This window comes from Mustela nigripes, chromosome 7 (assembly GCF_022355385.1).
Source record: "Mustela nigripes isolate SB6536 chromosome 7, MUSNIG.SB6536, whole genome shotgun sequence".
Classification (NCBI taxonomy): domain Eukaryota; kingdom Metazoa; phylum Chordata; class Mammalia; order Carnivora; family Mustelidae; genus Mustela; species Mustela nigripes.
Window position 1 is genome coordinate 102,391,231 of NC_081563.1, and position 26,641 is coordinate 102,417,871.

General features: G+C 45.7%; 1 protein-coding gene across 3 annotated transcripts in view; it reads right to left on the reverse strand.

Annotated features, from left to right (window-relative positions):
- ISM1 (isthmin 1) overlaps window positions 1–26,641 on the reverse strand; it is a 73,488-nt gene that overhangs the window by 21,572 nt on the left and 25,275 nt on the right. For all 3 annotated transcript variants that reach the window (XM_059406528.1, XM_059406525.1, XM_059406526.1), the window contains exon 2: window positions 4,257–4,496. In XM_059406528.1, the coding sequence (XP_059262511.1) occupies window positions 4,257–4,484 (228 nt within the window). In that variant the 5' untranslated portion in view covers window positions 4,485–4,496. The remainder of the gene's footprint in view (window positions 1–4,256; window positions 4,497–26,641) is intronic.

Genomic DNA, 26,641 nt, shown 5'->3' on the forward strand with positions numbered 1-26,641 from the left:
TTCTACTATTGTTTCAAATTTAATACGGAGATTGGGTTCAGGACTTTGAGGCTGTGTCTTTCTAACTTGTGCCTTGTCTTTTCCCCACTCGGCTTCCACGGCCCTAAGCGGGTCCTGCCTGGCTTAGAGGGAAGGGGGGTTTAAAAAAGCACCCCCCCAAGCTGGGCTTTTTAAAGCACTTCCCTTCCCCAAAGTTAAGAGGTCTAAGAGGGAGGTGACCCCTTGCCCGGGCTTGGCAGTGTCACGTTGGAAAGGTATGGGTTATTTGGCGGGAGGGACAGCAGACCCCAGACCCAGAGCGTGGGAAACTCTTTCAGACACTGGAGGGGATGGGGTGGGGGTGTTCAGAGAGAACGTATTAAATTCCTGTTCAGCTCCCCAGCTTCAGTGAAGGACAGCTAGGTGGGGGCAAGGGGCAGGTTGCCAAGGGATGGGGGGAGACAAGGCCAGGGGCCCTGGCAGTGGAAGCCCCGTCACCTGTCTTCGCTCTGCTCCCCAGGGAGAGAAAATGCTTTCACGGCCCCGGAGGATCACTGGAGCTGTCTGCTTGGCTGAACCGCCCCGTGTCAAACGAGTGCATTTCAACAAAAGAGCAGTGCTGTAAGGAAGGGGTAAGGGCTGCCAAAACAGAACCCATCACCCCCTTTTAGAAAGCACCTCATCTTTTAAAGGACCACCAGGGAACTGGTTTACTCAAGTGCATTGGTGCATGGGGCTGTGGCGGCCAGTGCTGTGTGTGTGTGTGTGTGTGTGTGTGTGTGCGCTTGTATGTAAGCATGCGTTCTTGTGTACGCACACTCACACACACTCACACACTGGCCTAGGCTGTGGCTCTCAGGGAGAGCAGCTGCTTCCTTCTTTCTCTGAACATCTTTCCAAGTGACTTTTGTGGTCTTGCAGAAAGAGAAGGCCAGAAACACAGCTCAATTTTCTTTTCTTTAGGGCCAACAGATCATAAGATCAATAAAACCTAGGCTGCTCCTGCCCCTCTCAATGGCCTGCGGGAGGCTAAATGGCCATGGGGATTGTGCAGAGCAGGAGTGGAGTGGCTTGTCTAGACAGTGGGCAGAAAGGTGGTCGTACCTTAGACTTCATGGGCTTTGCACGATATTCTGATATTTGCAGCTATGGGGAAACCTAAGCTCTTGGGAGCTATGGGGATCTTTGCTGTCCAAAGGCCAACTCAGGAAAGGAACGAGGACATCCAGGAGCGCCCCTGTTCTCTTCCCGCCCTGTGCTCCAAGGTCTCCCTTTCTGAACCTGTACCTGAAGGTGAACTTTTGGTTCCCGTGCTGGGCAGGTGAGGTGGGGTGGTGGTTAGACAGAGTGAGAACAAAGCACTGACTGTTACTTTGCCCCTGTTGTAAGTCTATGTAAACATGTCTCAGAGGGGACACGGCAAAGAATTTCCACTTGTATCATCTCCGCAGTCATGCCTTACTGACAGTGCACAGGGAAGCTGCCTTCGATAAAAGTCCAAGAGGCTTTGCCAGACTTTCGTGTGGGACCTTCTCATAACTCACCTCCATTTAATTTCTGCCCTTTTGGCTCATTCTAGTTCTCTCCATATCCACCAACTCCAACAGCCCCTTGCTCTCAGGAAGCCAGGTGGAACTGTTCCAGAGCATTCTTTACTTCCCATCCAGCTAAACCACACAGATGAGGATGATTTAAAATGACCTGGAACCCTGGGTGCTCTACTGACCTCATGCACAGATTGATCCATTGTGTGGGCTGTAGAAGGCCCAGACTTTACGGGTGCCCTGCCCTTTTTGGAAAAGGAATCTGGGTTTCTTAGGTCTGAGGATCTCAACCACTGTTCTTTCCTGACATTTAGGTCTATATTTTAAAAAGGCCCAAGTGAGGTCTGGGGATTCCTAGGCTCACAGAATTATCTGGGAGAGAGACAGGGGATTCTGAGAAATTCTGCTCCAAATTTGGTTCTTAGGTAGAGCCCTGTGTACTTAGTAACTTTCCAATGAGAGGACACTCCCTGCAACCTTCAGTTCCCCTGCATCCAGGCATTTTCTTGTAACTTTACATAAGAAATTCCTTTTTTTTTTAAAGGTTGTATTTATTTATTTGACAGTGAGAGAGAGAGAGAGAACACAAGCAGGGGGAGCAACAGGCAGAAGGAGAAGGAGAGGGAAAAGCAGGCTCCCCACAGAGCAGAGAGCCTCATGCGGGACTCGATCCCAGAACCCTGAGATCATGACCTGAGCTGAAGGCAGACGCTTAATGATTGAACCACCCAGGAGTCCCTACATTCTTAAATCTACTACTTTAATAGCTCAATACTCAGCATTAAATCCCACAGTGACATTTCCCACCTGTGGGGGAAAAATGTGAGCCAGAGCAAGCCTAAAATTGCTTTGGACATGGCCTAAGCTCCCTTGGAGTGAAAGTGGCCTGGTCCCAAAACCATATAATCTATAAAGAAGGGGGGAAAAATCACTTCCTGCAGGTAAAGACCCAAGGGGGAGCACTGTCGAGTAACAGTAAGGAGAGGTCTGCACCTTTTTTTGCCAGTCCGCACCTCCCCCAAGTGGATCCTTTGTTCTTTAGCAGAGAGCCATGTAACCACTTCCTGGAGAAAGAACAGTGGAGTGAAAGGCCTGTTTTTCCATTTAATCAATTAGAACAATGCAAGACTCTCTGGAAATGTTAACAGGTGCATGCAGTGATTTCTGCGCAAGGGTCGTCAAAAAGTGACTTCTGGAACATTTTTCATATCTAGATCCTTACCAGTATCCTGTTCTATTTCTTCCTGTCTATTCATACCTGTTCACAATGGAACAGAGCATTTTCCCCTCCTCTGTCTCCATGTTCCCTTTGGCACTGTCTTGGGTGGTAGCCGGGACCTTCATATCTATGTCATTCTTGGATGGAGAAGGTCATACATTTCTTACCTTCTCATAACCCTAACACAGTATTTTATACACAGTAGGGGCTGGTCAACATTCTAACTGGGGCGTATTCTCAGTGACATTTGTTAGCCGCTATGACACTGGCGTGATGAGCAGAACTCTGACCAACAAAATCTGATCTGGAAGGTGTCATGCAGAGAATGTTAGTCTTGAGAGAGGGAGAGTTAACTTAATTAAGGATCAACTGCTCTGAGGTCAGGTTCAGGAACTTTTGGCCTTGTAAGCTAATTGGAATTTGAAGCAGAGAGGAAGAATGAGAAAATGCTGCCCTTCCCCAAATGCAAAGAATGGAGAAGAAAGTTCAAGGTGGACAGGAGCTACCATAGAGATGAGATTGCCTTGTTGACTAGTCCTCTTCCTTGGCTATCATGGGCACCATCTCTGGGAAGACACAGAGGGAAGTACAAGCAAAATTCAAAATCAAGAGTTTGTCTGTGAAACATGGATTGATAGGGTGAGTATTCTCAGGACGACCAGGAGCCTAGATTTGAACTTCAACCACCATTTACTAGCCATGTAACCTTGGGCAAACCAAATAGGAACTTCTTAAGTACCTGCTGCATTACTGATTATGGAAAAAGGATGTGGGCTTCATCTCCTTCATGAGGGTGTTTGGAGTCAAACCAGATCAACATTTGCTTTGTAAAGCATATCTATTTCAGCATAGAGGAGGGCTGTTATTTTTAATCCCAGGTACCCTTTTCCCTAACCACCTATTTCCTTCAGCTTCATTCCAGCCCATCTTAGCGGTACAGACTCATGTCTCCCCCAGCTACTTCTGTTCTCACGTCCCTTCCTCTCACCCAACTTTCTGAATCAGACTTTTACATTTTAGAGCAATGAAGTGTTGTCACCTCCTGAAGGAATTGCTGGTGTCCAGGGCAAGCTAAGTGGGATTTGAGAGTGTGCCTTCCCCAGTACCTCTGAAATCATACTGTACTTTGCCAAGTGAGCTTCCATGTTAAATTGGCCCTTCTCTATAGCTACCCTATTTTGTTAATTTCAGGGCATATAATTTTGTTTTGTGTGGGCATATCAACATCTCTGAGAGTAGGATGTATTGTAATCATTGCATTACATTGCATTACATTGCATTCAGTGTCATACTTGAATTATCAGTGTTTTCTTTCTTTAGTAGTGCATCAAATAATGGTGCATCTCCCAATGAAGGCTGTCACACAGATGCAATAAAACACTCGTCCTACAGAGATAATCTGATTGTCAACCAGAATCATAAGGGGCTAAGAATACAAGTGCGGTAAGGCAGTGGTTGCTTTGACATCAGATCAGGACACAAAGAAATAGGTTCTTTCAACTCTCAAGCATTACCTGGATATTTGGATTCTGCCCATTGATGTCAGCTTTGGAAAGATCTGGAAAGTTTGGGAGATCAAGGAGAAAGGATCTGGGGCCATCTCTTTGCAGTGAAGGGTGCCCAGGCTCTTGCCGGAATCGCTGTCTGGGGAAGGGCTGGTGTGCAGCCTGGTGGTCCAGATGTTCCCCGGCTGCTTCTTTGGAGAAAGGAAAGCTCGTTTCTGATGCAGAGTCACTTTCCATGTGGAGGTTATTCTAAAACAAATAAACAAGCAAAGGAACAAATAAACAGGAGGCACGTGATTTGAGAATACCCCCTCCCTTAACAGTCCATTAAATTCAAGAGCAAAGACAATGCTAGTGGCTGGAATTAAACCAGGATGGTATTCCCAATTCATCTTCATTTCCCTTGGTTTAATTACTCCATCTTCAAAAAGCCAAACCATCAGGGAACTTTTCCCAGCCTGCTGCTCTGGAATTTTCTGAGAGCTAAAGTGTTATGGGATATTTATTAAACATTGAAGCACATCAACACAAAAGTGCTATTTTGAAGGAGAATGGGTATTCATTCAGAACTGGAATCAGAGGATGATTTCCTTTTCATAGCTTCAATTAATTAATCACTCTGGCATTAGTTACAGCCTCAATGTCCAGAGTTTGTTTCTGTGGTGCATGTCATGGAACAAAAGATCTGACCAAACTGGATAAAATGTTCGAGCCAAATCATTGACTATAACCAACCAACCATCCATCCATCCATCCATCCATCCATCCATCGGGTCAACAAGTGTCAACCACATTCTAGGCATAGGAGATAGAGCCACGGACAAGACCTGGGCCCTATTCTCTTAATACTTACAACTAATTGAGGGAACAAAATAATAAATATGACAAAATCAGATCAGAAATTGGTGACCGGTAAGAAGAAAGAACATGATGGAGAATGGCCAGGGACGACCTTAGACAGGTTGCTGGGAAAACCTCTTTGGAAAGGCAAGACCTGAACACCTGCTGCAACCTCGGGAGGAACATTTTCACAGAAGAAACAGCAAGTAAGACAGTCCTGAGCTGGGGATGAATTTGGTCCCTTCATGGGATGGAAAGAAGGCCATTGAGACCGGTATGGAGTGAAGGAGGGAAGATAATATGTGATGAAGGAAAAGACGGGGATAGCCAAAGAAAGAGTGACAAGAAGGCATTTTGAAATTTAATGCCTTTATTCTGAAAAGTTCAAGTCTGTTGTTTTTCCCAGCTAGTAAAAAATGTCTCTATTTAGTTGTCATTCGGGGAAAAATTTTGTAGTGATTGAAGAGTGTAGAAGTTGCTGGACTTCTTTCCCAAACCAGCCCTTCTCCTCCTCTTGTTCTCCCTGGACCTCTCTTTGGAGCTTTCCTCCATCCCTTCAGGGATGGCATTTTCATGTTTACTGGAGAAGGGAGATGTAGAGATAGAATTTCACCAGCGTTTGGGTCAGTGGTTAATGCTCTTGTTATTCTTGGGCATGTTTCAGGGTTTCGGAGTGTATATTCTAGCACACTGTCTCCACATGCACTCCCTGCCCCCACCGCGGTGCCTCTGACCCAGCCAAAGGGTTACATCTAGTATCAAAACACTCCTGACTCCAAGTACCAAAGGTCAAGAATGGCCAGAGAATGAAACACATGCAGTAGATAAATATCTTCTTAGTTAATCTGAAGGCATGGATCTTTCCTATATCCTTTAAACAGAAATGCTGAGGAACAAAAGTGCTGGTGCAGAGACCACCTCCGCTGAAGATGCCAAGAGGGCAAGGGACCACCAGTCTGCACACCAACCCTTCCTCAGCGATTCCAGCAAGAGGCTGGGGCACCCTTCCTGGCAAGTGCAAGACAAAGATAGCCTGTCTGCTCTTTCCTCTTTAAAGCATGCAGTTAGAGAGTTACACGGCGGGGAGAAGCTGAATGTTCGTCATCGTGTTTTTGCTTGCCCTTGGTTTTTGCTAAAGAAATGTGGCCAAGGGCAGTGCCTTTGTTCACCTTTCCAGCCACCTCTCTGCCATGGTTTTTGTCTCCTGGCACATCCTCGTAAAGGGAGTTGCCCTGGCATTCCCTGGGCATTGCTCAACGCAATGAGGGCCAAATGTATTATGCTGAGACTGAGCCCAGCACAGGGAGGGGGGAGGGGAGGAGAGCAGGGGAAGGAGAGAGAGAGAGAAAGGAACATGCTAAATCTTCTCTCAACCTAAGAGTTCTGTCTATCATAGTCCAAGGGGAGAGAACTGAAGGCAATTGCTGTCTTCTTCTTCTTGCTGGATCCCCAACTTTAAAACATCTCCAGCAGCATTAGTGAGCATAGTTGGATTCTCATGGAGAACTTCTTGCAGAGAAATTTGTGAGTGCAACTCTCGGAAGGGGACCAAGGCTTGCTTGCCAATTGCTTCAGGGATTTCCTGCAAATCCAACCCTAACTTCGTTGTAGTAACTGGGACACAATGCTTAACTGGGTTAAAATGGAGTTCTCCTTCCTTTACCTGTGGTGACATAAACTTTCTACTCTTAAAACTCACATTTTAGGAGAAGAGATAGGAAATGTTATTTGGCATTTTGTTTAGATGGCTGAAAAACCAAAGACAATCTGATTGGTTTCTTGGTCTGACTCTGGAATTTCTCAGTAGGAGATTGACCACCACGGAGTGATCCTGGCTTAGCCATGAACCAAGAAAACCCATTAAACTCTCTGTGGCTCAACAATCCTCCATGTGAAACAGCAGATAATAAGGAGAGTCCCATGTTGTCCCAGCAGGATGGTCAAGACAACTCAGTTGGGTTATCTCTACACATAAAAAAAAGAGAGAGAGAGAGAGAGAGAGAGAGAAGTGTAGAGTTAGGGCAATCAGCTGGTCAGCTCAGGCCACAAGCTGCTCTGCCGGGAATAGACTGGGGCTAAAGTATGTTTTGGCTTGAGTTCTGCACACAATTGTGGCATTTCTCCATCTTTTCCCAATCCCCCCCACCCATGTCCCAAACAAGCTTTGGGTTCACAAAGCATTTGGAAGATGGGAAGTAATAAAGAAACACTAATCACAATCTCTGAATATCTGAATTCCTCTTGCATCTTTATCAAAACATATTTAACTGGAAACCTTGGCTCCCTGCAGTGGCATGGCCCCAAATTTCCAGAAACTGGACACCCTAGGATAGGGGAAGGATGTCTTACAACATCTCATATAAAATGAAACTCCACTTTATTCAACCAATAACAAGATCTGGGAGTAGCCATTATTTTGAAATCTCGATTTTACATCTTGGGTGATAGGCAGCAGACAGGATCTGCTAACAATGAAGGAGAAAGCCTTTTCTTAATCTTTCTCTCGGAGCACACGGCTCATCTTCCTTGCAGAGAATCCCCCTCACCCCCCCCACCCCAGGTCTTGGTTGATGGCCATCCCTCCATCTAGATCAACGAGTTCACCCGCCGAGTGTCCTATTTAAGTTATGCTACCAGAGTGAAGATTCTCAGGAAGGGTGGGTCGCAAAACGAAGATCTTCCAATAGTTTGCGTTTTGTTCAGAAAAGTAAATGCCCCTTCTGGAAGGCACTCTTTTGGGAAAGTCCAGGAGCTGAAGACAGGAAACCTCACCATATTTTCTGAGGTGCTGCACAATTCATTTTGTCTCAATTCACATGACATGAGGAGGTCGGCTTAGCTTGAGAAAGCATTTCTTCACCCACCATGTGTGTTTGAGGGGATCATCAATCAGTGCTGCAGCTCTGGCCGCACTGTTCTCTCTGGAGTTGGGATTACCAATAAAAAGAGGAGCCGAAGCACTAACACTGTTCTATGGTTTACATACAAACTCTGCTCAACAGCTGAGGCAGGCATCTACAGTGGCCGAATGATTGAGCTACTGCTTAACACTCCCCATCCTTGTGCGTACAGCCTGTCCCGTCCCTCTGTTATTTTACTACTGTTTTTATCTAAAATGGGGGGGGGGAGGTAATAATAAAATGTTAGCAACAATGATAAGATAGTAAAATGGGATGGGGCACCTGGGTGGCTCAGGTCATGATCTCAGGGTCCTACGATGGAGCCCCGCACTGGGCTCTCTGCCTACTTGGGATCTCTCTTTCTCTGTCAAATAAATAAATAAAATCTTTTAAAAAAATAATAAAGTGGGAACCGTGTATTTTGCCTTAGATGGGAGTATTGTGGCAGATATTGCAAATATGCCTACCCAAAATGCAAAAATGCCTACCCAATTCTATTCCCCTATTTTATTTAATTATTTTTACTCGGTATTTGTTTCAGGTGGCAAGGTAGTGGGCTAAAACTACATTTCCCAGCATCCACTGCAGCTGGGAGCGACCACGTGATGCAGTTCCACCCAATGAGATGCACGTAGACGATGCTGGATGGGACCCCTGAGTGGGAGGTGGTCAGTTTACCTTTTGGCCTTTCTCTCTCCTACTTTCTCTCACCTGGAGTACAGATACCAGGGCTTCAAGTGAAACGAGGCTGCTGGCATGCGTGAGGTTGAAGGCTAGTCTCTAAAGCTGACTGAACGGAAGGATAGGGGAGCCTGGGTCTGGGATGGCATGGTAGAGCCGTCATAGGAATCCTGGACGGGTGACCTCAGAACTTCTTTTACCGAAACCCCAAGTATTAATGTTACCGTTGACAACGCTGCAGCACGAGTGGCAATATTCCCTGTTGTGACTCTAATATTAGAGCTGTGACTACCAATGGAAAGGGAAACGCCCTGTTCAGTGAAGTGACTCAAAGCTGGGCGCTCTGTTCTGGGCAATGAACACAACCCACAGGGCAGGGCAGTTAGTGAGTCAATCATGGCAGACTCGACAGCGGCAGTCAGGTTACATATGCAGCTCTGCCATCTCTGCCCACCCCCAGACCTTTACAGAGTCTTCTCATTGTTTCAGCATCTATGTATTATATTTCTCAAATGTATTACTCCCTGTATAATGTAACATTCCTTTTATTTGTTTAAAACGCTATCATTAAATTTCAAGGAGTTTGCTCTCACTCAAGGAAACCAGAGCTCCTTGGACAAATGGCCGGCTGACTGCAGAGCTTGGGCAGGGAAGTAAGTATACGTGAGTTTGGGATACTTTGATGCACTGGAAGATGGGGACGCTTTAGTGGTGAATGGTGTCCTCTGAAAAGAACACAGGAGCCAGCATGAAGGGTCCTCACTGCACAAAGATTAAACAATTTGGGTGTCAAAACAAAGTTTGTCATTCACAATGCACATAGAATCTATGTAAATCCATGAACTTAGGATGATACTCACAAAAGAAAGCACGAAAAACTATTACAACCATTTGAGGTAGAGATTATAAAACTCCTTACTTGAAACCTTGGTGTTAAAGAAAAAGTTTGCCTGAAGAAATGATGTTTGAGCCGAGACTGTAGAGGCAAGCAAAAGTGAAGTGGGTGAAGCAGGTGCAGAGCACAGAGCAGAGGGGGAGGTGGGTTAGCAGACACCGCAATCCTGGCAAAGCAAATGGGTACAGACTCCCCGGCGCGTGGAGGGGCCTGGCAGAGAGACCCAAAGGGCATCCAAGCTGCCAAGGGACCACTCTACAGTCTCAGTAAGACATTGCGGAATTAAAGAATATAAATGTCAGGTCCAGCACAGAGATCTCAACCCCTTAGCCTTTGGTCTGAAAGCTTTCTGTTATAGTGCTGTGATTTTCCGCCAGGCCACCACTTCCCTGGTGGCATTTTCTGGGTCATTTGGAGGCTTCTGAAGCTATGTGGTGCCGGGATCTGCTCCCTCCTCCCAACTCTCAGCAGCTGGTCCTGAATGCCCCTGGGAAAGTTCTACCAACATGAACGGAGAAGAAAAAATGTCTCTCATCTGTAGACTGGGGACAGTTTCTAAGATGATAAGCCCAGATGCTTTATCATTTGTGTCCTTTCTTCCCAGGACATCACTCCCCCAACCACTGCCTCTGGCCATGGCATGGCAGGAGCCGCTCATTCTGGCCATCCTCGTGATGAACAAGGCTTGTCACAGCCACAACAAGGTCAAAGTGGTCACAACATTCAGAGTTTCCAGCTGGCTATTTGGCACAGGCAGAGGGAGAGGGACACAGAGCAAATGAGGGTGTTCAGCTCAAGGGGAGGCAATCAAGGAGTGGAAATGGGGGATGGGTCCACCTTTGGGAAAAGCCTGCTAAGCATTATTGTCCCAGTCTGTAAATAGGCACCTGCCCTATCCTGCAAACATCTCCCAAAGGCTGGTATGTGGGAGGAAAAATGGCTTATCTGACCATTTCCAGAACTTCCAGAAGAGGCACAAATTGGTGGCTGGCTAGGAGAGTTTTAGTGCTTTTTTTTTTTTTTTCCCTCCTTTAAAAGGCTGTGGTAACCATTCCCAGATTAACACAACCAGGCAGACTTCTTGGAGGCAGACGGGATGGCAAATTTCTGGAGGGCAAAGCACACGCATATCTGCGATCTCAAAGCCCACACCCTCCAATTCCACAAGCTCAGGGGGCACCCAATAAGTACCAGTTGATGATAATGATGGCTACGGGCCTAGTTAGATTTCATTTTAATTAGGCTCAGGCTACAGGCCTCATTACCCCTACTGTGGCTTTTATGTGGGATTCTGAAGAAAAAAACAATCTAGGCATCGTCTATTGAAGATATTAAAGAAGATATTATTAGCAATGCTTTTGGTCTCATAGACTTTGAACAACAAACAACAGAGATTATAATTAATGTCGCTGCAGCCTCTCTCCTGAAAACATACTAACAATATAGCTAATTAGCAATATGTCCTCATTTGGGGCTGGACATCTGCATATTATTATCGACAATGCTTGTTTCCTTTTTCCAGATTAAAGGAAGCCATACTGCACCCAGGCACATGGCCATGCTCCTTTCACATGAAAACACTCCGTTTTTCTTCTACCCACGATAAACATACTCAGAGCTTTATCTGCACTAGGCATCGATTTTTGTCTGGAACGCTTCCACGCATCTAAAAATAAGTTCAAGAATGCCACTGGTGGTATTTCAAAGGGAAGAGCAAAAGTTCCCTGTTTGGGGAGATAAAAGAAAAAAAAAGGGCACCGTGATTATCGTTACACATGATTGGGGAGCAAGCGCTTCTAGGAAGAGAAAACCAGAATAAGCAGAACGAGTTTCAGGCAGCGAAGTAGGCTTTCTCAGGGGGGTGCACGTGCTCTTAGGGCTCGGGCAGACCATTGTAGGGGTGGCAGGAGGGGGTGATGGAGGGTCATTCTGTGAAGCACCGGGAAAAAGTCAGCAGGACCCACGGGTAAAGATGCAGATGACCAGGCTGACCACCTTTCTGCTCTCTCTCTGTTCGGGTGTGATGGTCATCGCTCCCCTTCAGGCAGCAGGAGCAGAGACAACATCAGTGGCTTTCTTTAACAGCAAGCATGAAAAGGGAACTTCCTGGCAAAGGGGAAAGGGCCAGCAGTCTGCTTCATTCTTGGCTGTGGCAGCCTGCAGATGACCCTGGGAGCGAGTGACACAGGTACACCACGTTTCAAGAATGCAGGGGTATAGCATCTCGGTTGGGAATGGAGCCTTCTGTTGAAAGCCTGACGAATGGCTGAGGAATCTTACGTTACAGGGGCAGAATGTATCGCAAGAATGTTTATTTTAGGGCTTGGGAATGACCCCGCCGATGATTTCAGGCGAGGCTTTAGAAAGCATGAAGAACAGTCAACTAGTTGCATTTGAGCAATGGTTCCACGGGGGATGGGGCCAGCCACCCACCCCTGTGCTTCTTCCTTAATGGAAGGCTCTTGGGGCTGGCTGGTAAAATGGATGTCAACACCCCACTGGCTTGTCTCCGATACTTGTATAAACAGCTTTGATCTTGGAAATGTGTGTGTTATTTGTGATTTTTCAAGTTGTGTTTTCTCCATTGCTGGCCAAGAAAACAGAGTGGGAACTATCCAGGACCCATTCCCTTTATGTCCTGTGAGGCTAAAGAATGAATAGAAGTGAAACACAAATTATTCTTTCAAGTCTAAGAAAACATGTAAGAAGTAGAGCTCAAGGATTTGAAGCCAATTTGCCCAAAAGAAACCTACACCCATCATCTAAAACATCTCTGCGAATGTAGGGGATGGAGAAACTATATTTTCCAGAACCTTCCTCAGAGGGAATGGTGGAACTATGTAGAAGGCCCACTTTGATGAGTCCCTTTTGGTGTGAGACAAAACCTACTTAAGGCTAAGATAACGGGAGGTTTTATCTGCTGAGAGAGCTGTCGCAATTTGAGGGCAGAGCTAACCTTCTCAGAGCTGCAGAGAACAGGCCAAAGGTGGCCACCAGGGGGCCCTTTGGCCACGTGGGGGCTTAGCTTCCCCTCTGTGTCAAATTTTGAGCAAATTTTTCATAAGTCTGGATTACTGAGGGGTTTTCAAGTTGTGATTTCTCCATTTGTAGCAAAGAAAACAGAGTGGGAAGTGTCCAGGGCCCATGTCCCAGCACCCTATTTGAAGAGGCACCAAATTATTAACGTGCCTAAATGGCCCAACTATCTAAGTCGTCCCTTGACCAAAGTGGGAGGTTGTCAACCAGGACAAGAAGATGCGTGGAACGGGGAGCTTCCAAGGCCCAGGTCAAGGCTGGTGTTCTGCTGTTGAGAGACAGAACCAATGTTAAGAAGCCAGCCTGGGGTTGGAGTGACCCTGGGGACCCTTGCTAGATTATTATTTTAAGCAAGATGGGTTTCTTTTAACACCCAAAGTCAAGACCCTTCGCTGAACCCTACCATAGATCTCTGCTCCAAGTACCTCCAAAATAGGTTTTAAAGGGAATTGGAACTTTACCTCAAAATCCTGGAAAAGGGTTCATGGTATTATGGGAGGAGCCTGGGCCTGGAGGTACGAAGCCTGGTTCTGTGTCCTAGCATTGCCTCTATCTGGTTTTGTAAGCTTAGGCAGGTCACTGTACCTTTGTGCCTGTGGTTTGCAAAAATGTCTGCAAATACTTTCTTAATATCCAGGCCTTGGGTAGCTGCTTCCCACACTGTTGTTGTGCGTGGCCACGTGATTTACTTTGGCCAATGAAAAGTGCTTGTGTATTGGGGCTTGTCTATTTTTGTTACTCTTTGTAATCCCAAAACCACCGTGTGAAGAGGCCTGGGCTAAACTGATGATGAGATACATGTGGAATGGAGACAATCCACCCCAATCAGCCAGCCAATGACCAGCCACTCAGATGGAGACTATCCTAGACCACCCAGCCCTAGGTGAGTCAACCCACAGACTCATGAAAAAGCATCACTGTTTGCAGTTTTAGGCTAATGAATTCAGAGTGGCTTGTTATACAGCAAAAGCTAATAATTTAGGGCCTCAGTTATTTCTTCAACAAAGTGGGCATGGTAAGGTAGGGTGGAAACTCCAACAAAACAAAACAAAACAAAACAAAACCAAAACAAAAAACACAATCCTCCGTCTATCCAGTTCTGACATCGTTGGAATGGAACCCTCAAGAGACACTAGTTCTGGAGAAAAGAATTTTCCAACAATGTAAAACAAACAAACAAACAAACAAACATGTTATACCAAGTGCTTGAAAACATCAAATTGACATGGGCAGATGAAACAAAAACCTGATGGTTTCAAATATCTAAAATGTAACTACTATCTCCAGTTGCTAGAACACCTTCACCTTCTCCACCTGCTGAAGCCAAGCCTGGTGAAATCTGTTGGAAAACAACCCCCTGCCTACTGCTTCCGTCAATTACGTGTGCGGCTTTGTTAACGGGCCTAATGCCAGTTTTTCAAAGATTTGGACCTGAGATTTAACAGTTCTCCCCTCTCACTTTCATGATGCACCTGTATAGCTCTGTGGGCTGCCAGAAACTAGCAAATGTCCATTTATTAGGGAACCCCTACTGACACTATAAAACAATTACAGAGCTATCATAGACCAACTGCAGCCTGAGGTGCAGAGAAAGCTGCACGCCATCAGGACTGGCTCCCTTTCCCACCTGCCCATACAGATTGTTCTTATTTGGGCTGCTGGTCTGTTCTCCCAGGGAAACTGTTTGATCCCTAGGCGGAGAGCTGGCAGACCAGGCGATTGTGGTCCCTCGGCTTAGCTTGGCTAAACTTTCTCTATAAATGGTTGGGGTGTTTGTTCCTTTCGTGGATTTGCTCAAGAACACTTGCTGGGCACCTACTTTGTGCCCGGTACTCTTTGGGCGGTGAGGCAATTCAGTAGCCCATCGCTTGTGAAGGACAAATTATCCAAAGCTTGGAAATAAAGCAAGAGGATGTCTGCAGGTCTCTTGGTTCCTATCAGGGCTCAGTAAGAAGATCTAATTCTCTAGGCCAAGGTAGCTTTGTTTCACCTATTATTTACTACTGACTAGGGCCCAGACTGAATATTACATGGTAACTTGTACATTTTCACCCTGTAGAAATACAAATAGGTATTTTTGTTTGTTTGTTTGGGGTTTTTTTTTTTTTTTTTGGCCCGGTAGAAAGAACTCATTAAAAATTCTCATCATGGGGTGCCTGGGTGGCTGAGTGGGTTAGACCACTGCCTTCAGCTCAGGTTGTGATCTTAGGTCCTGGGATTGAGCCCCACATTGGGCTCTCTGCTCAGCAGGGAGCCTGCTTCCCTTCCTCTCTCTGTCTGCCTCTCTGCCTACTTGTGATCTCTGTCTGTCAAATAAATAAGTGAAATCTTCAAAAAAAAAAAAAAGTTCTCATCATAAGAAAAAAAACTATAACTATGTGAGGTGACGGATATTAACCAAACTTATTGTGGTGATCATTTCACAATATAACCATATATCAAATCATTGTGTTGTGCACTTTCAACTTATGCAATGTTATATGGCAATTGTGTATAAATAAGACTAGCAAAAAAAAAAAAGGAAACAATAACTGAAAGCTGAAAGCTTATTGATTTATTGCCCTATGGGACATTAACCAGTTTTATTTCTAATTTACAAATTTACATCCTTATGATTTTCTTAAGGAATGTTTTAAATATGTTTTCCTCAAGTCCTCTGACCTGGCCTTAGCAACTGACTTCCCTTATTAATTAGTTAAATTAATTTTTGACATGTATTCCTTTCATATTTGTATTGGACTCATGTTTTTAACATTATAAAAACCATATTCAGACAGTCTTATTTCTTCAAGGACTCTAGACTCTATTGGGGAAGTTAAGAAATGCTTATGCACACGCACGGAAATGCAAAGTGGAAGTGGAAAATTCCTTAGGAGTGGAAGCTTTCAATGTGAGGAAGTAAAAGGATCCAGACTCTTACTAAACACTTCAACTCACCATGTATTGACCCTTTTACATCACCATATTATGTTCTTTTACTATCTCTGAAAGACCCATACGGGTCCCATGCAGCAGGAAGCTGAAATGAGTATGGAGAAGCATGGTTTGTGACCAGGACTTCTCTTGGGATTTCTCCTCTGAGGAAGGGCCAGGGACAGAGCGGAGGTGGGGGTGGAGGGTTGGGAGGTGGAGGGGGGTGGGGAGATGGGGATGGGGTGGGGGTGGAAGTTCACGTGCCAATGGGCACCCACACTAATTTCAACCATTTTATTACCTCCCTGCACCCATAAAATTTCCTACTCTGACCCTAGAGAAAGAAGGCAACACCCAATATTGTTCTTGATAAAGACAATTCTCTCAGTAGAATTCACTCAGGGAGGTGAGGTTCAGGAAAAGAGGACAGCAAGGTTCTCAGCTTTCTTTCAGGGGACAGTCATGAAGGGGGCGGTTTGCAACAGAGAACATGCTTCCAGGTTTACTGCCCTCTCCAGTATAAACACCATGATGTATCAGTCTGAATCTGGGCAGGAAATGGATGGCACTGAGATACTGGGTGGCCAGGGAGAGCTTAATATAGGAACAATTTACAGATGTCTGATCAAAGACACTGGAAACCGCCAATGATACTGCAGTACCCAGGGCCAGTAAACCCAGGGTGATCTTATAGCCTCAGGCCTGAAGAGGTGAGGAAAGAGAGAGGTCACCATTATCCAAAGTAGGAGGAAGAGCGTTGTGTGTGGGTGTGTGGGGGCCGACGGGGCTTGCTAAATACGGCCATTTCCCTCTCCTCTTCCCCTCATCCGCTGCCCCAGAGCAAGGGAGCCTGTTGCTGTAATACACGCAGCTCAAGGACCCGAGGCCTAAATTGGGATGGAGGAGGGCAAACCTGGGTCTACAGATAGACGAGAACATATAGGGCACACGGGACATGTCTGGGAAAACCAGGTGATCACTTGTACCAGGCATTGGATGTTAAACTGAATCTTCACAACATCCATTTGAAGTAGCCATGAGTACCCGAATTCCAGAGATGAGGAAGGGGAGTCAGAAAGGTCCCTAGCTGGTAAGTAGGTTCCACAGCCCTGTCCCTCCCACTGACGTTCTGCTGTCCTAATTCTGCAACCCCCTTCCCCAGAAGGTGCTCTGGAGACTAAGAGGCTCTGCAGCCCCTTGAAGTCCCCATCCCCCCCCACTGAGGCTTGTCCAGGGGTAACGAGGGGTAGGGGTTCCCAGGGGGCTGGCTCACAGATGACCTACAGCACACTATTGATTTCATCCTCAACTCGGCTCCCCCACTTTGTTTGGTGGGGTGTCCTGGACTCCTTTTCTTAGGAAAACTCATACTAGCCCATTGCTCTTTGACTTGGGCAGTCTGATTTTATACATTAAGAGATATGTAATATATACTTATAAATATATATTATGTATAACTTGTATTTCTAAACATGTTAAATATTACATATAAAATTTATATTTATAAATTAAAAATATATTTATAAATATATACATTGATATATAAATAATATTTTATGTATAATATAAACATAATATTTATATTTATATATAATATATTTATATATTTATAAAATAAGATTTATATTTATAAAGAAATATACATATAAATACACACACACATATATACATACACATACACTGCACAAGTTGAGAAAGAATGGGCTAGTATGAGTTTTCCTAGGAAAATAAGTCCAGGACTCCCCCTACTAAACAAAGTATATATTTAAATATGTATATATATTCATATATAAAATTATATGTATATATATATATATATATATAGAGAGAGAGAGAGAGAGAGAGAGAGAGAGGAGATAAAGTAAGAATGGAAGGCACATGGGGCTCCTGGGTGTCTCAGTCGGTGAAGCATCTGACTCTTGGTTTTGGCTCAGGTCACCACTTCAGGGTTGTGGGATCTGCCTCCCATGTCAGGTTGTGCACTCAGTGGATAGTCAACTTAAGGTTCTCTCACTCTCCCTCCGACCCTCCCCCTTTGCTCTCCTCTCTAAAAAAAAAAAAAAAAAAAAGAGAGAGAGAGAGAGAGAATGGAATGTGCATGGTACTTTATGCAAACATTGTGGCAGCTCTTAAGGGGGCCAGATGAAGCAAAGAACAGACAAAACAGGTCACCAAGAGCCCAGCCTCAAACATGTGTTGCATTGGATATTAGTGTCTGGTGCCACTGTATTCTTCCTCCTGCCTGCTAAACATTTAGGATGAACTTTGAACGTGGCAGGGGCCCCATGACTGGCCATCCACAGTAGAACGTCTAAGGAAAATGCAGGCATAAAACAGTCACAGAACGAAACACGACAGAAGCAAGAAGAATGAACCGAGTACAGCCATACCTAAGAACATGGATGAAGCTCACAAACATGGTAGCAAGCAAGTCAGATACCAAATACACAAAGCATACGATTGTACTTATAGAAAGCTAAAATGCAGGCAGAATGGACTGGTGCTGTTAGAAGTTAGGACAGCTAGTGACCAGAAGGGAGTCCATGCTTTTTGGGGGGATGGGCTATGCTCTACTTCTTGGTCTGGGAGTTGGTCACGCAGTATGTTCACTTTGTGAAAATTGATTGAGATGTGCTCCCGATGTGTGATCTGTGCTCCCTCTGGTGTGTAGGTGACTTAGATGCAAAACTTACATAACCACCAAAAAGCCAAAAGAAAAGAAGACAGAGAAGGAATCATGGGAGAAATTGCCATTGGCAAGATCAAGGATATTTTTTAAAGATGCAGCGCTTCTGTATTATTGCTATTTTCTGAATAATAAAGGGTACAGGAAAATCCAGCTTTTGCAAAAAGAGGGACTTTGCCTTGCCAGCAAAGTCTTCCTCTTAACACTTCCCTGTGGCTCAGTTTTCTCACCTGTGAAATGGGGAGCATCTCTGTGGTAAACACGGGTCTTTTCTCCCCTTCGTGACTCCTTTTCCTCATTAACCTTTCTAGTATCACAGGTATCTATCTTTTCTCTCGATGGTTCCTGCTCAGGCTCAGCTCCTATCTTCCCTAGTTGTAAGCACTCCTCCTCCTCTGCCGCCTTTTCAGCAATGCCTTCTCTGTGCTAGCCTTGTCCAAACAGTCAACTCAGGGCCTCCCAAAGCTCCCCACCAGCTGGGTACAAGCTTTCTGCCTCAACTGTATGGATGAGAAAATGGAGTGGAGAATGTCACCAAAGTCACTTGGCTCATAAAGGGTCCAGCTGGGGCTTACGCACCTGTGAACCCAGCTGAAGGTGTTAATGCTGGATGGTGGACACAGGAGATGGCAGCCTGCTGTTGGCTGAAGCCACGGGGAAGGACATTAACCACCCCGGTGCATAAGGAGACGGATCAGGACACGGAGAGAGAACCTAGAACCTAGAACCAGGCTGCAGCCTCTCCAAAGATGCCTACCCTTCAGAAACAAGGGAGTGGTCTGTCCTTTAGTCTTTTGAATTTTAAAGCCATTTTATCTCCCCAAGCCCCTCTTAACACAGTCTGTCCTGAGAATCATCACACCAGACCTTCCTGGCAAGAGTGGGGCACAAGACAGGTCTGGGGATTTGGCTCCCTGTGTTGATGGAACATGATCCTGGGGATCCTTGGGGAGGAGGTGGCATGTAAAAGGGCTTCTAGCCTGGGCCTAGCGTATGGGATTTCAAACTCCCAGCCTGGGGCTCTTCCTATTCAATTGGCTGCTTCTGTGGCATTGCTCTTGTCCAACACAGTTTTCCATGACAGAATCACAAAAAGTTAGCCTTTTCCTTTAAAACTGCCGTCTTACCAAAAAAATCTGGAAAGAGCCTCTGAATAAGTGGATGGAGGGGTTAGATGGACGGATGAATGAACAGGATGGATTTCAAAGCCCCATAGGCGTGGGCATAGCTGAATCACCCTACCTCCTTGAGAATATGTTATGGTCCTGGGATGTTGGGGGAATGAACAGAGGCTCTGGCAGAGGTGGGGAAAGTTTTCCCTGCCTCAGTTCCTGATTTGGTCTCCACTTGCGAGGCGACCCCGAGTTCTGCCCAACATGACACGGCAGAGGCCCATGCCTCCCAGTGACATCACGAGGAGTGCCTGGCTTTACTCTCTGCCCCAAAAGAGAATCTAGACACGGCACTGGAGGGACCAAGGGGGACAGCCACCTGGGCATGACAGAGCCACCATGCAATACCCAGTGAGTGTAGCAAGCAACGTGGGGCAGGAGGGGCTTGGGAAACAGGGATAGAAAGAAGACTGAAGGAGTCTTCAGAGGGGTAGGAGCCCAAGTATTTTGTTCTCCCGCATTCAGTTCTGATTCTGGACAATTTCAGAATCTACTTGCTTCTCTTCAATGTCAAATAAGAAGATGATACATAAGTATGTCTACATATGCACTGATTTGCAGATATACATATTTATTTTTTTAATATTTAATTTTTTAAAGATTTTATTTATTTATTTATTTGACAGACAGAGATCACAAGTAGGCAGAGAGGCAGGCAGAGAGAGAGGGGCTCGATCCCAGGACCCTGAGATCATGACCTGAGACGATGGCAGAGGCTTAACCCACTGATCTACCCAGGCGCCCCAGATACACATATTTATAAGTACGGTTACGTAAGCATATACACGTGTTCACCAAGCTCACGGAAAGCCGATAATAAGCTGAGTTATCACTTTAACTTACTTGTTCTCAAAGTGTGGTCCCAGGGTTAGCATTACTCATTAACATGAAAAATGCTGAGTCTCAGGCGCCACCCTGCAGAATCAGCCTCTGGTGGGCTGGGGGGTGGGTAGCAGCTTATGTTTTAACTGGCCCTTCCAGTAATTTGGACGCAGGCTGACATCTGAGATCCTTGGCTCTCACCAGGAGAATATGAGGAACAGGTGGCTGAGTAGTAGTTATGGAACTATTATGCTGACGGTCACTTTAGCAAAGGAAAGACTCTCAGGAAATGAAGGCCTCTCAAATGGCTGGTGTATTTTTCCTGGGGAAATGTAATCAGGTGAATAGCCAATGAGCCCCAAGGCACCCAGTCCAGCTTGGGGAGACCCTCTGAGCTGTCACCCACTCTTCAGGGTTTTGTCCCCCAAACCCCCAGGGATGACACCCAGTGCAGAGCTCCTCACTCTCCTGGTCGCTGGGTCTCCTGGGTCGGTGAAGAAGCTGCTGTTGAGTCAGGTGACATTAGAAGCCAATACAGGGGTGAAAAGATAGGACCTTGAGGGTGGAGAGTGTCCTGGAAGATTTGACTCGCTTCCCACATATCCCCAGCATCAGTATGTTCTAGCCTTGTCCTGCTTGCTTAGGTAGCACATGTCCCGAATGGGGCAGCACAGGGTTTCTAACGGACATCCTCTTCACTGCGTCTTTATCTCTGAATAAGCTATACGGGTCCATGGGGAGGGACAGGCTTGGGCCCTGACTGGCTACTAGATCAACTTTTCCAGCTCAGAGGGCTGGCAGACTCAACAAGGCCCATGAAGGGGCCCTCAGGAAGGCCAAAGAGAAATTATCCATCAGTATATGAAAGATGAGGGAAGACAGAGGAAAGAATTAGATCAAGAATTTCCTTCAGGTGCCCCAAATGCCAAGGGCCTATTACCGTGGTTTGGGGGTGGCCCCTCTTCAAACCAGAGAGCTCCCCTTTGCCCTAAAAGGGTCACACAACACACCCAACAGCTCGGATAAATCCCAAACTGTCCGACAGCTAACCTGCGATTTTCCAGGAAATTGCAGAAGGACTCAGGTATGAAGTTGGAGAAGCAAATCTATCTGTTCCCATCCTATCCTCAGGAGTCACCATGAAAACCCAAAGTGCCCCATTTCAAAGGGAATCACCCCTGAGGAGCATTCCTTTACCAGCAACCCTGCACACTTAAGGATATTAAGGAATAAGGATATTCCTCCAGGGAGACCTTCTGGAACATAGAAGCCTGATGGATAAATCCAACCCAAGAGGACGCTGTCTTCAGACAACCTCCACAGGCCCCCACCAGAAAGGGCTCATGCAGCAACAAGAGATTTGCTCTCCTCCAGCAAATTTTAACCTCATTCTGTGAAAATGCCATTTGTTGGCTTCAGCTCGGACTCTCACCTTCACTCTCCAAGTCTGCAGATGGAAAGACTGGTTTTTAGGTAGAGCAAAATCCATTTTTAACCAAGTTGTGAGTAGTCAGTCACTAAAAGGCCCACATGCTCGCCCTCCCCAGCAGTCAAAAGAAAAGGCAGACAGTACACAGAAACTTGTCCCACAACTTCTGAATGACTTTCAACACCTGACTTTTGAAAGCAGACCCTAGAAGGTCAGAAGATAGACTTTGTGACAAGTGGATCTGTTCATAATCTGACCAAAGGAAATCAGTTTCTTGCTTTTCAGAAGACAAAGAAAGCATCTTATGACCCCTCTCTCCCGCACACCACGGCTGGTTCCCTCACTCCCTGGCTGGGATCTCGGGTCTCAAGCCCAGCTAACAGAAGATCCCGTTCCCTGGAATTCCTGCCCCTCCCCGAGGGAACTGCTTCTGTCCCAGGTCTTGAACAAAGATTCCACGACGCATGTTTGATCTGTTCACGCTCCATTTTCATTAGTCCTTCACACTCTCCATCACTTGGAAAAATACAAACAGCATGGTTCAGTTTTAAGGTTAAGAACTGACAGTCTCCATAAACATTTTTACAATGGAAGCTGACTTATCCACTGCCAGGATTCGGTGTCTGCGGGAGGGGGTGAGGTGGGATGAAGGCACAGTGGGTAGTAGAAGCCTTCAGCGTCCGAACGAGAGAACAAGAACTGTGCATTAAGTGGGTGAAAGGGGCCCTTGTGAATTTGCTGGCAAAGAACTGGGTTATCCATCTCTGCATCATTAAGGCATCTTGGGGAGGGACGGGGAAACCCGAGGTGCAGGATACCCCAGGTATACATTCCTGACTTCCAGAAAATACAAAGCAATCAGCAGTCTTGAGTTGGGACACTATCATGCCATGAATATTAAAAGTGACCTAGGAAGAGCTTCTAAAATCATTCTCAGGATGTCTGAAGAAGAGAGACAGGGGATAATATAGACGGAGGCGAGGAAGACCCAGAACTTAATCCACTCTCCACCCTAAACCACCTCAAGTACTTAAGAGCTGAAATCGTCTGATGAGAGCTGGAATTCACTTCAAATGGCATGTAGGCAGATGAACTTCAGGACTTTTATTCATTTACTCACTCAACATGTAATTATTGAGAGCCAATGACTCGATCCCAAGCACTGGGAATACAATGATGAAAAGACAGACACCATTCTTGCTTTCAGGGAGTTTCCAGTTTCTAGCAGGGTTCCCAAACTTTGCTGCACCTCCCAGTGCCCAGGTCATACCCCAAACCGTTTAAATCAGGGTGTCAGGAATGGGACTCGGGTACCTGTACTTTTCAAAGATCTTGGGGTTTCCGTGGTGTCACCAAATTTGGGAATCACTTAGGATTCTTAGCTGTGCTGCCACGATTTGCCTGATCTACGAACACCAAAACGTTGACTATCTCTCGTTCCAGCAGCCCCTGCTCTGCTTTCTGAAGCTCCATGTGTCCACAGGACTTCATCCTAATAATGTCTTCCAAACAAGTGCAAAATTCTGTGTCGCTCCCAGGGGAGTTTCTGGACTTCAAGTACAGCCACATTTTTAAACACTGGTAGGAATACCTCCTATTCCAAACCCTAAATCAGAACACATTAGCCAGTACCTAATCTGATAATGGTATACAGTATATGAGACCCAGGCCATCCCAGAAACTCTAAGTCTCCGGCTGCCATATCTACAAGGTCATTTCATGGCATAAATCCTGGGAGTAGATTCCCAGCAGGTTTAAATCACCCGATGTCTTTGTTAAGGTAGAAAAGGAGAACTTGCTTGATAAGCCCTTACCCTCTGTTCTCTCTGAGCTTTTTTATATCCAGTTCCCCTTCAAACGATCAATGGAAATCCATTATAGACTTTCTTGGACCTGCTCCTGGATTTTCATCAATTTAGAAAGGAAACATTACATTAAGTCTTTTTCTGGAAGGCCCCAGGAATGTTCAAAAATGAGAATAAAAGAAAAGAAAAAGGAAAAAGGAGCCTGCTTTGAAGTTGCAATGAATGTGCCAGAAGAAACAAAACAAAACAAAACCAAACTACAAAACAAGACACAAAACACCCAAAACCCAAACGATGGATCCTGAGAAAAATGTTGCAGAAGAAGGACTTCCCCTGCTTCCCGTTGTGCATTCTTAAGGGTGAAGTGGTCCCCACTCCAACCGCCAGAGCCTGCCAGTTGGCCAATGCAGCGGCATTCCACTAGAGAGATTAAAACCAACTTTATGATTGTGGTGCAAATAATAAACAGCCTGGCAGGGTTTCCTTCCAAAATGAAAGCTCATTTATTTTCCGAGGTGTATAATTTGGTTGTAAATGTTTCCTTTGGGCCAAAACATCCCAGATTGGGTTTTTGCCTGGAACGCATCACTGCTTTGCTGGAGAAGAATGGACTCCGTGTGGTCCTAACTCATCCCTCCACTCAGGGCATGAAGGGGCTCAAGTTGGCCTGCTCATGCTTCCCGTCTGGAGGCAGCAGTCTACTGGGCAGAACCAGAGGTGAGGAGGCAGGAGGCCCCGGGGCCCGGACTGGCTGCCCCACCTCTGAAGTCCTGGTCCACCTGTGAGGTGGACAGCTTCGCTGCTGGCTGTCACTCATGCCTGTTTCTGCACCTCTGGATGGTGGCAAGAATGGAAGATTAGGAGCCCTGTTCCCCACAAGTGTTGGCTTTTCTTCCAGGTCTTTGTGTCCTCATTTTATTTATCTTTTCAAAAATCATCCTACAAAAATCCACCCAGCAATGACTAATATTTGGAGAAAGGCAAAGTCAGATTCTTTCCAGGGCTCGTGGGCTGACCACACGTACTTGGGGCCAGAATTTGGCTCGTGGTGCATAGCCAGTTGCACCCAAATGCAAACAGCTTTCTCTTCCTATATAAGCAGCTTCAGAAATAACAGCCTCTTTCTACCAGTTTCGTGCTATCACCTCTCTTCCTTACATCATCTACTTTCACCCTGTCTCCCGGTCGTATCTTCTTAGAAAATTCAAAGCCAGTGCTATGCTTTGTAGATAAAAAGATATTTACTGCACTTCCCCCACCACTGTCCCAAACATCTTGTGGGATCAGAGGAAAGGCATCAAAGCCATCATACGACATAAATTCCTTCAGGATCTCTGAAGTTGTCACTCTCACACAGGGTTCGGAGTACAGGAAGGGGGAAGACGTGTGCTGAAAAGAGCAACAAAATTAGTGCAGTTTGTCCTAGGGGACATGAGAGGAACGCGGTAGAAATTCGTGTTAAGGAACCTGGCTCAAGTGGCGAAGTTCAGTGGTCTCACGTATTATGAAGTCACCTGCTGGGAAATGATGAAGCAAGCTTTGGCTAAACCTAAGACCCTTCTGAGACTGACCCTGAAGCACGATGTCAGGCAAAATGTTACATAAAAAGAGCTTCCTACGAAGTGCAGACACCTCACTGCTAAGATGAATGGCCCACCAACTTGGCAAAATTATATCAAATTTTCTAGTAGAACCTGGCCTGAGTCAGATCATGCACACCAGCCACAGGCAGGTCACACTCAGCTTTTTGGATAATCACCTGCTGCTGGACATCAGGCTGCTAATTCAAGTGGAGAAACAAGAAATGTTTTTAAAGGAGAATCAAGGGATTAAGTGCTAGCCTTCTGACAATCCAAGCACAAAGAAACATAGTAATATGAATGGGGCATGACAGTTTTAGCCTCCAGGAACCCTGTAGCTAATTCCTTCAGCACTTTTTGCTGCTGCCAGCAACTGCATGGCCCACCTGGCACCTGGGAAATCAGGTTCATATGGTCTTTGGAAACCATAATACTGATGCGGTATGGACAAGCCATAGAGAAAATTCTGTCTTTCCTCTGTATCAGACTCACCAAAGCAAGGGATTCCGAAAGGACTGCTGCATGAACGTCACGTTTGCACTGTGGTTAGAGGGGCTTTATTCTACGACACATGCATCATACAGAGACAAAGGAGAAACCAAGATCTGACTTTTTGAAAACTCTAATTCTTTCCTACTTCCCTACCTTATGTCAATACATCTGAGCCTCTGGGGCTATAAGTCACTTCCTGTCATGGTCAAGTTACATCTCCTTTATGAAGCTTTCAAGACTTTTCACAGTTCCCAGGTGCAAACATGACTTGTCTGAAAATCATTTTGAATTCAGAATATTGCCTACAGAGGCCTGGACAGTGGGTTTTGAGAGATAATTACCCTTCATGCCTGAGTCTCTCTTTTACGTCACTCTTCCTCTTCTGAGGTTCACGCGCGCGCGCGCACACACACACACACACACACACACACCATATACAACACTTTCCTGACAGAAATGCCCCTGGTTCCAATGAAGGCATCTGGTGAAAGTGTCCTGGGTCACTAGAAACCTCTTGACCTGCGAGGCTACAAGCTCCATGATAACTTACTTCATCAGATGGTTAGAAGTGAGTCAGGGGACAGCAACACACAGACACAAGGTAACATTTAATAGCAGGATGTTTCCTGATGCTACTTTTTTTGGGTAAGCTGGAAAGGTTAATTCACAAAGGAACAGAAAACTGCAGATTCAGGCCCCCCTTCTGCCCCCGACGGTCTTTTATTTATTTATTTAAAAAAAAAAAATCTCTGTATCTCTGTTCTACTCCCTTTTTTACCCTGGGATGGTTAAAAAAAAAAAAAAAAAGATCAAAAGAGTGGAACATTTATTACAATGCAGGGGTTGTTGAGTGACTATGAATCACTCCACTAGAAAATCAGGTTAAGTTCAGCAGGTTTACATTTAAAAGAAAAATACAAGGTATGAGTGGAGAAGCCCAAATTAGTCACTCCCTAGTCAGGGTGTTGGAACTCGAGAAACTAATGGGGGCTCTGTCATTGTCAGCTGTCGGCCAGGAGGTCAATTTTCTGGACTCCGTTTTCAAATCTCTACAATGAATGAAGGAATAGCCACTCGTCTTCCCAGGTCTAGTGAAGGCATTTTGGGAAGCACTAACTAACGGAGCACATTTCACTGAGCATG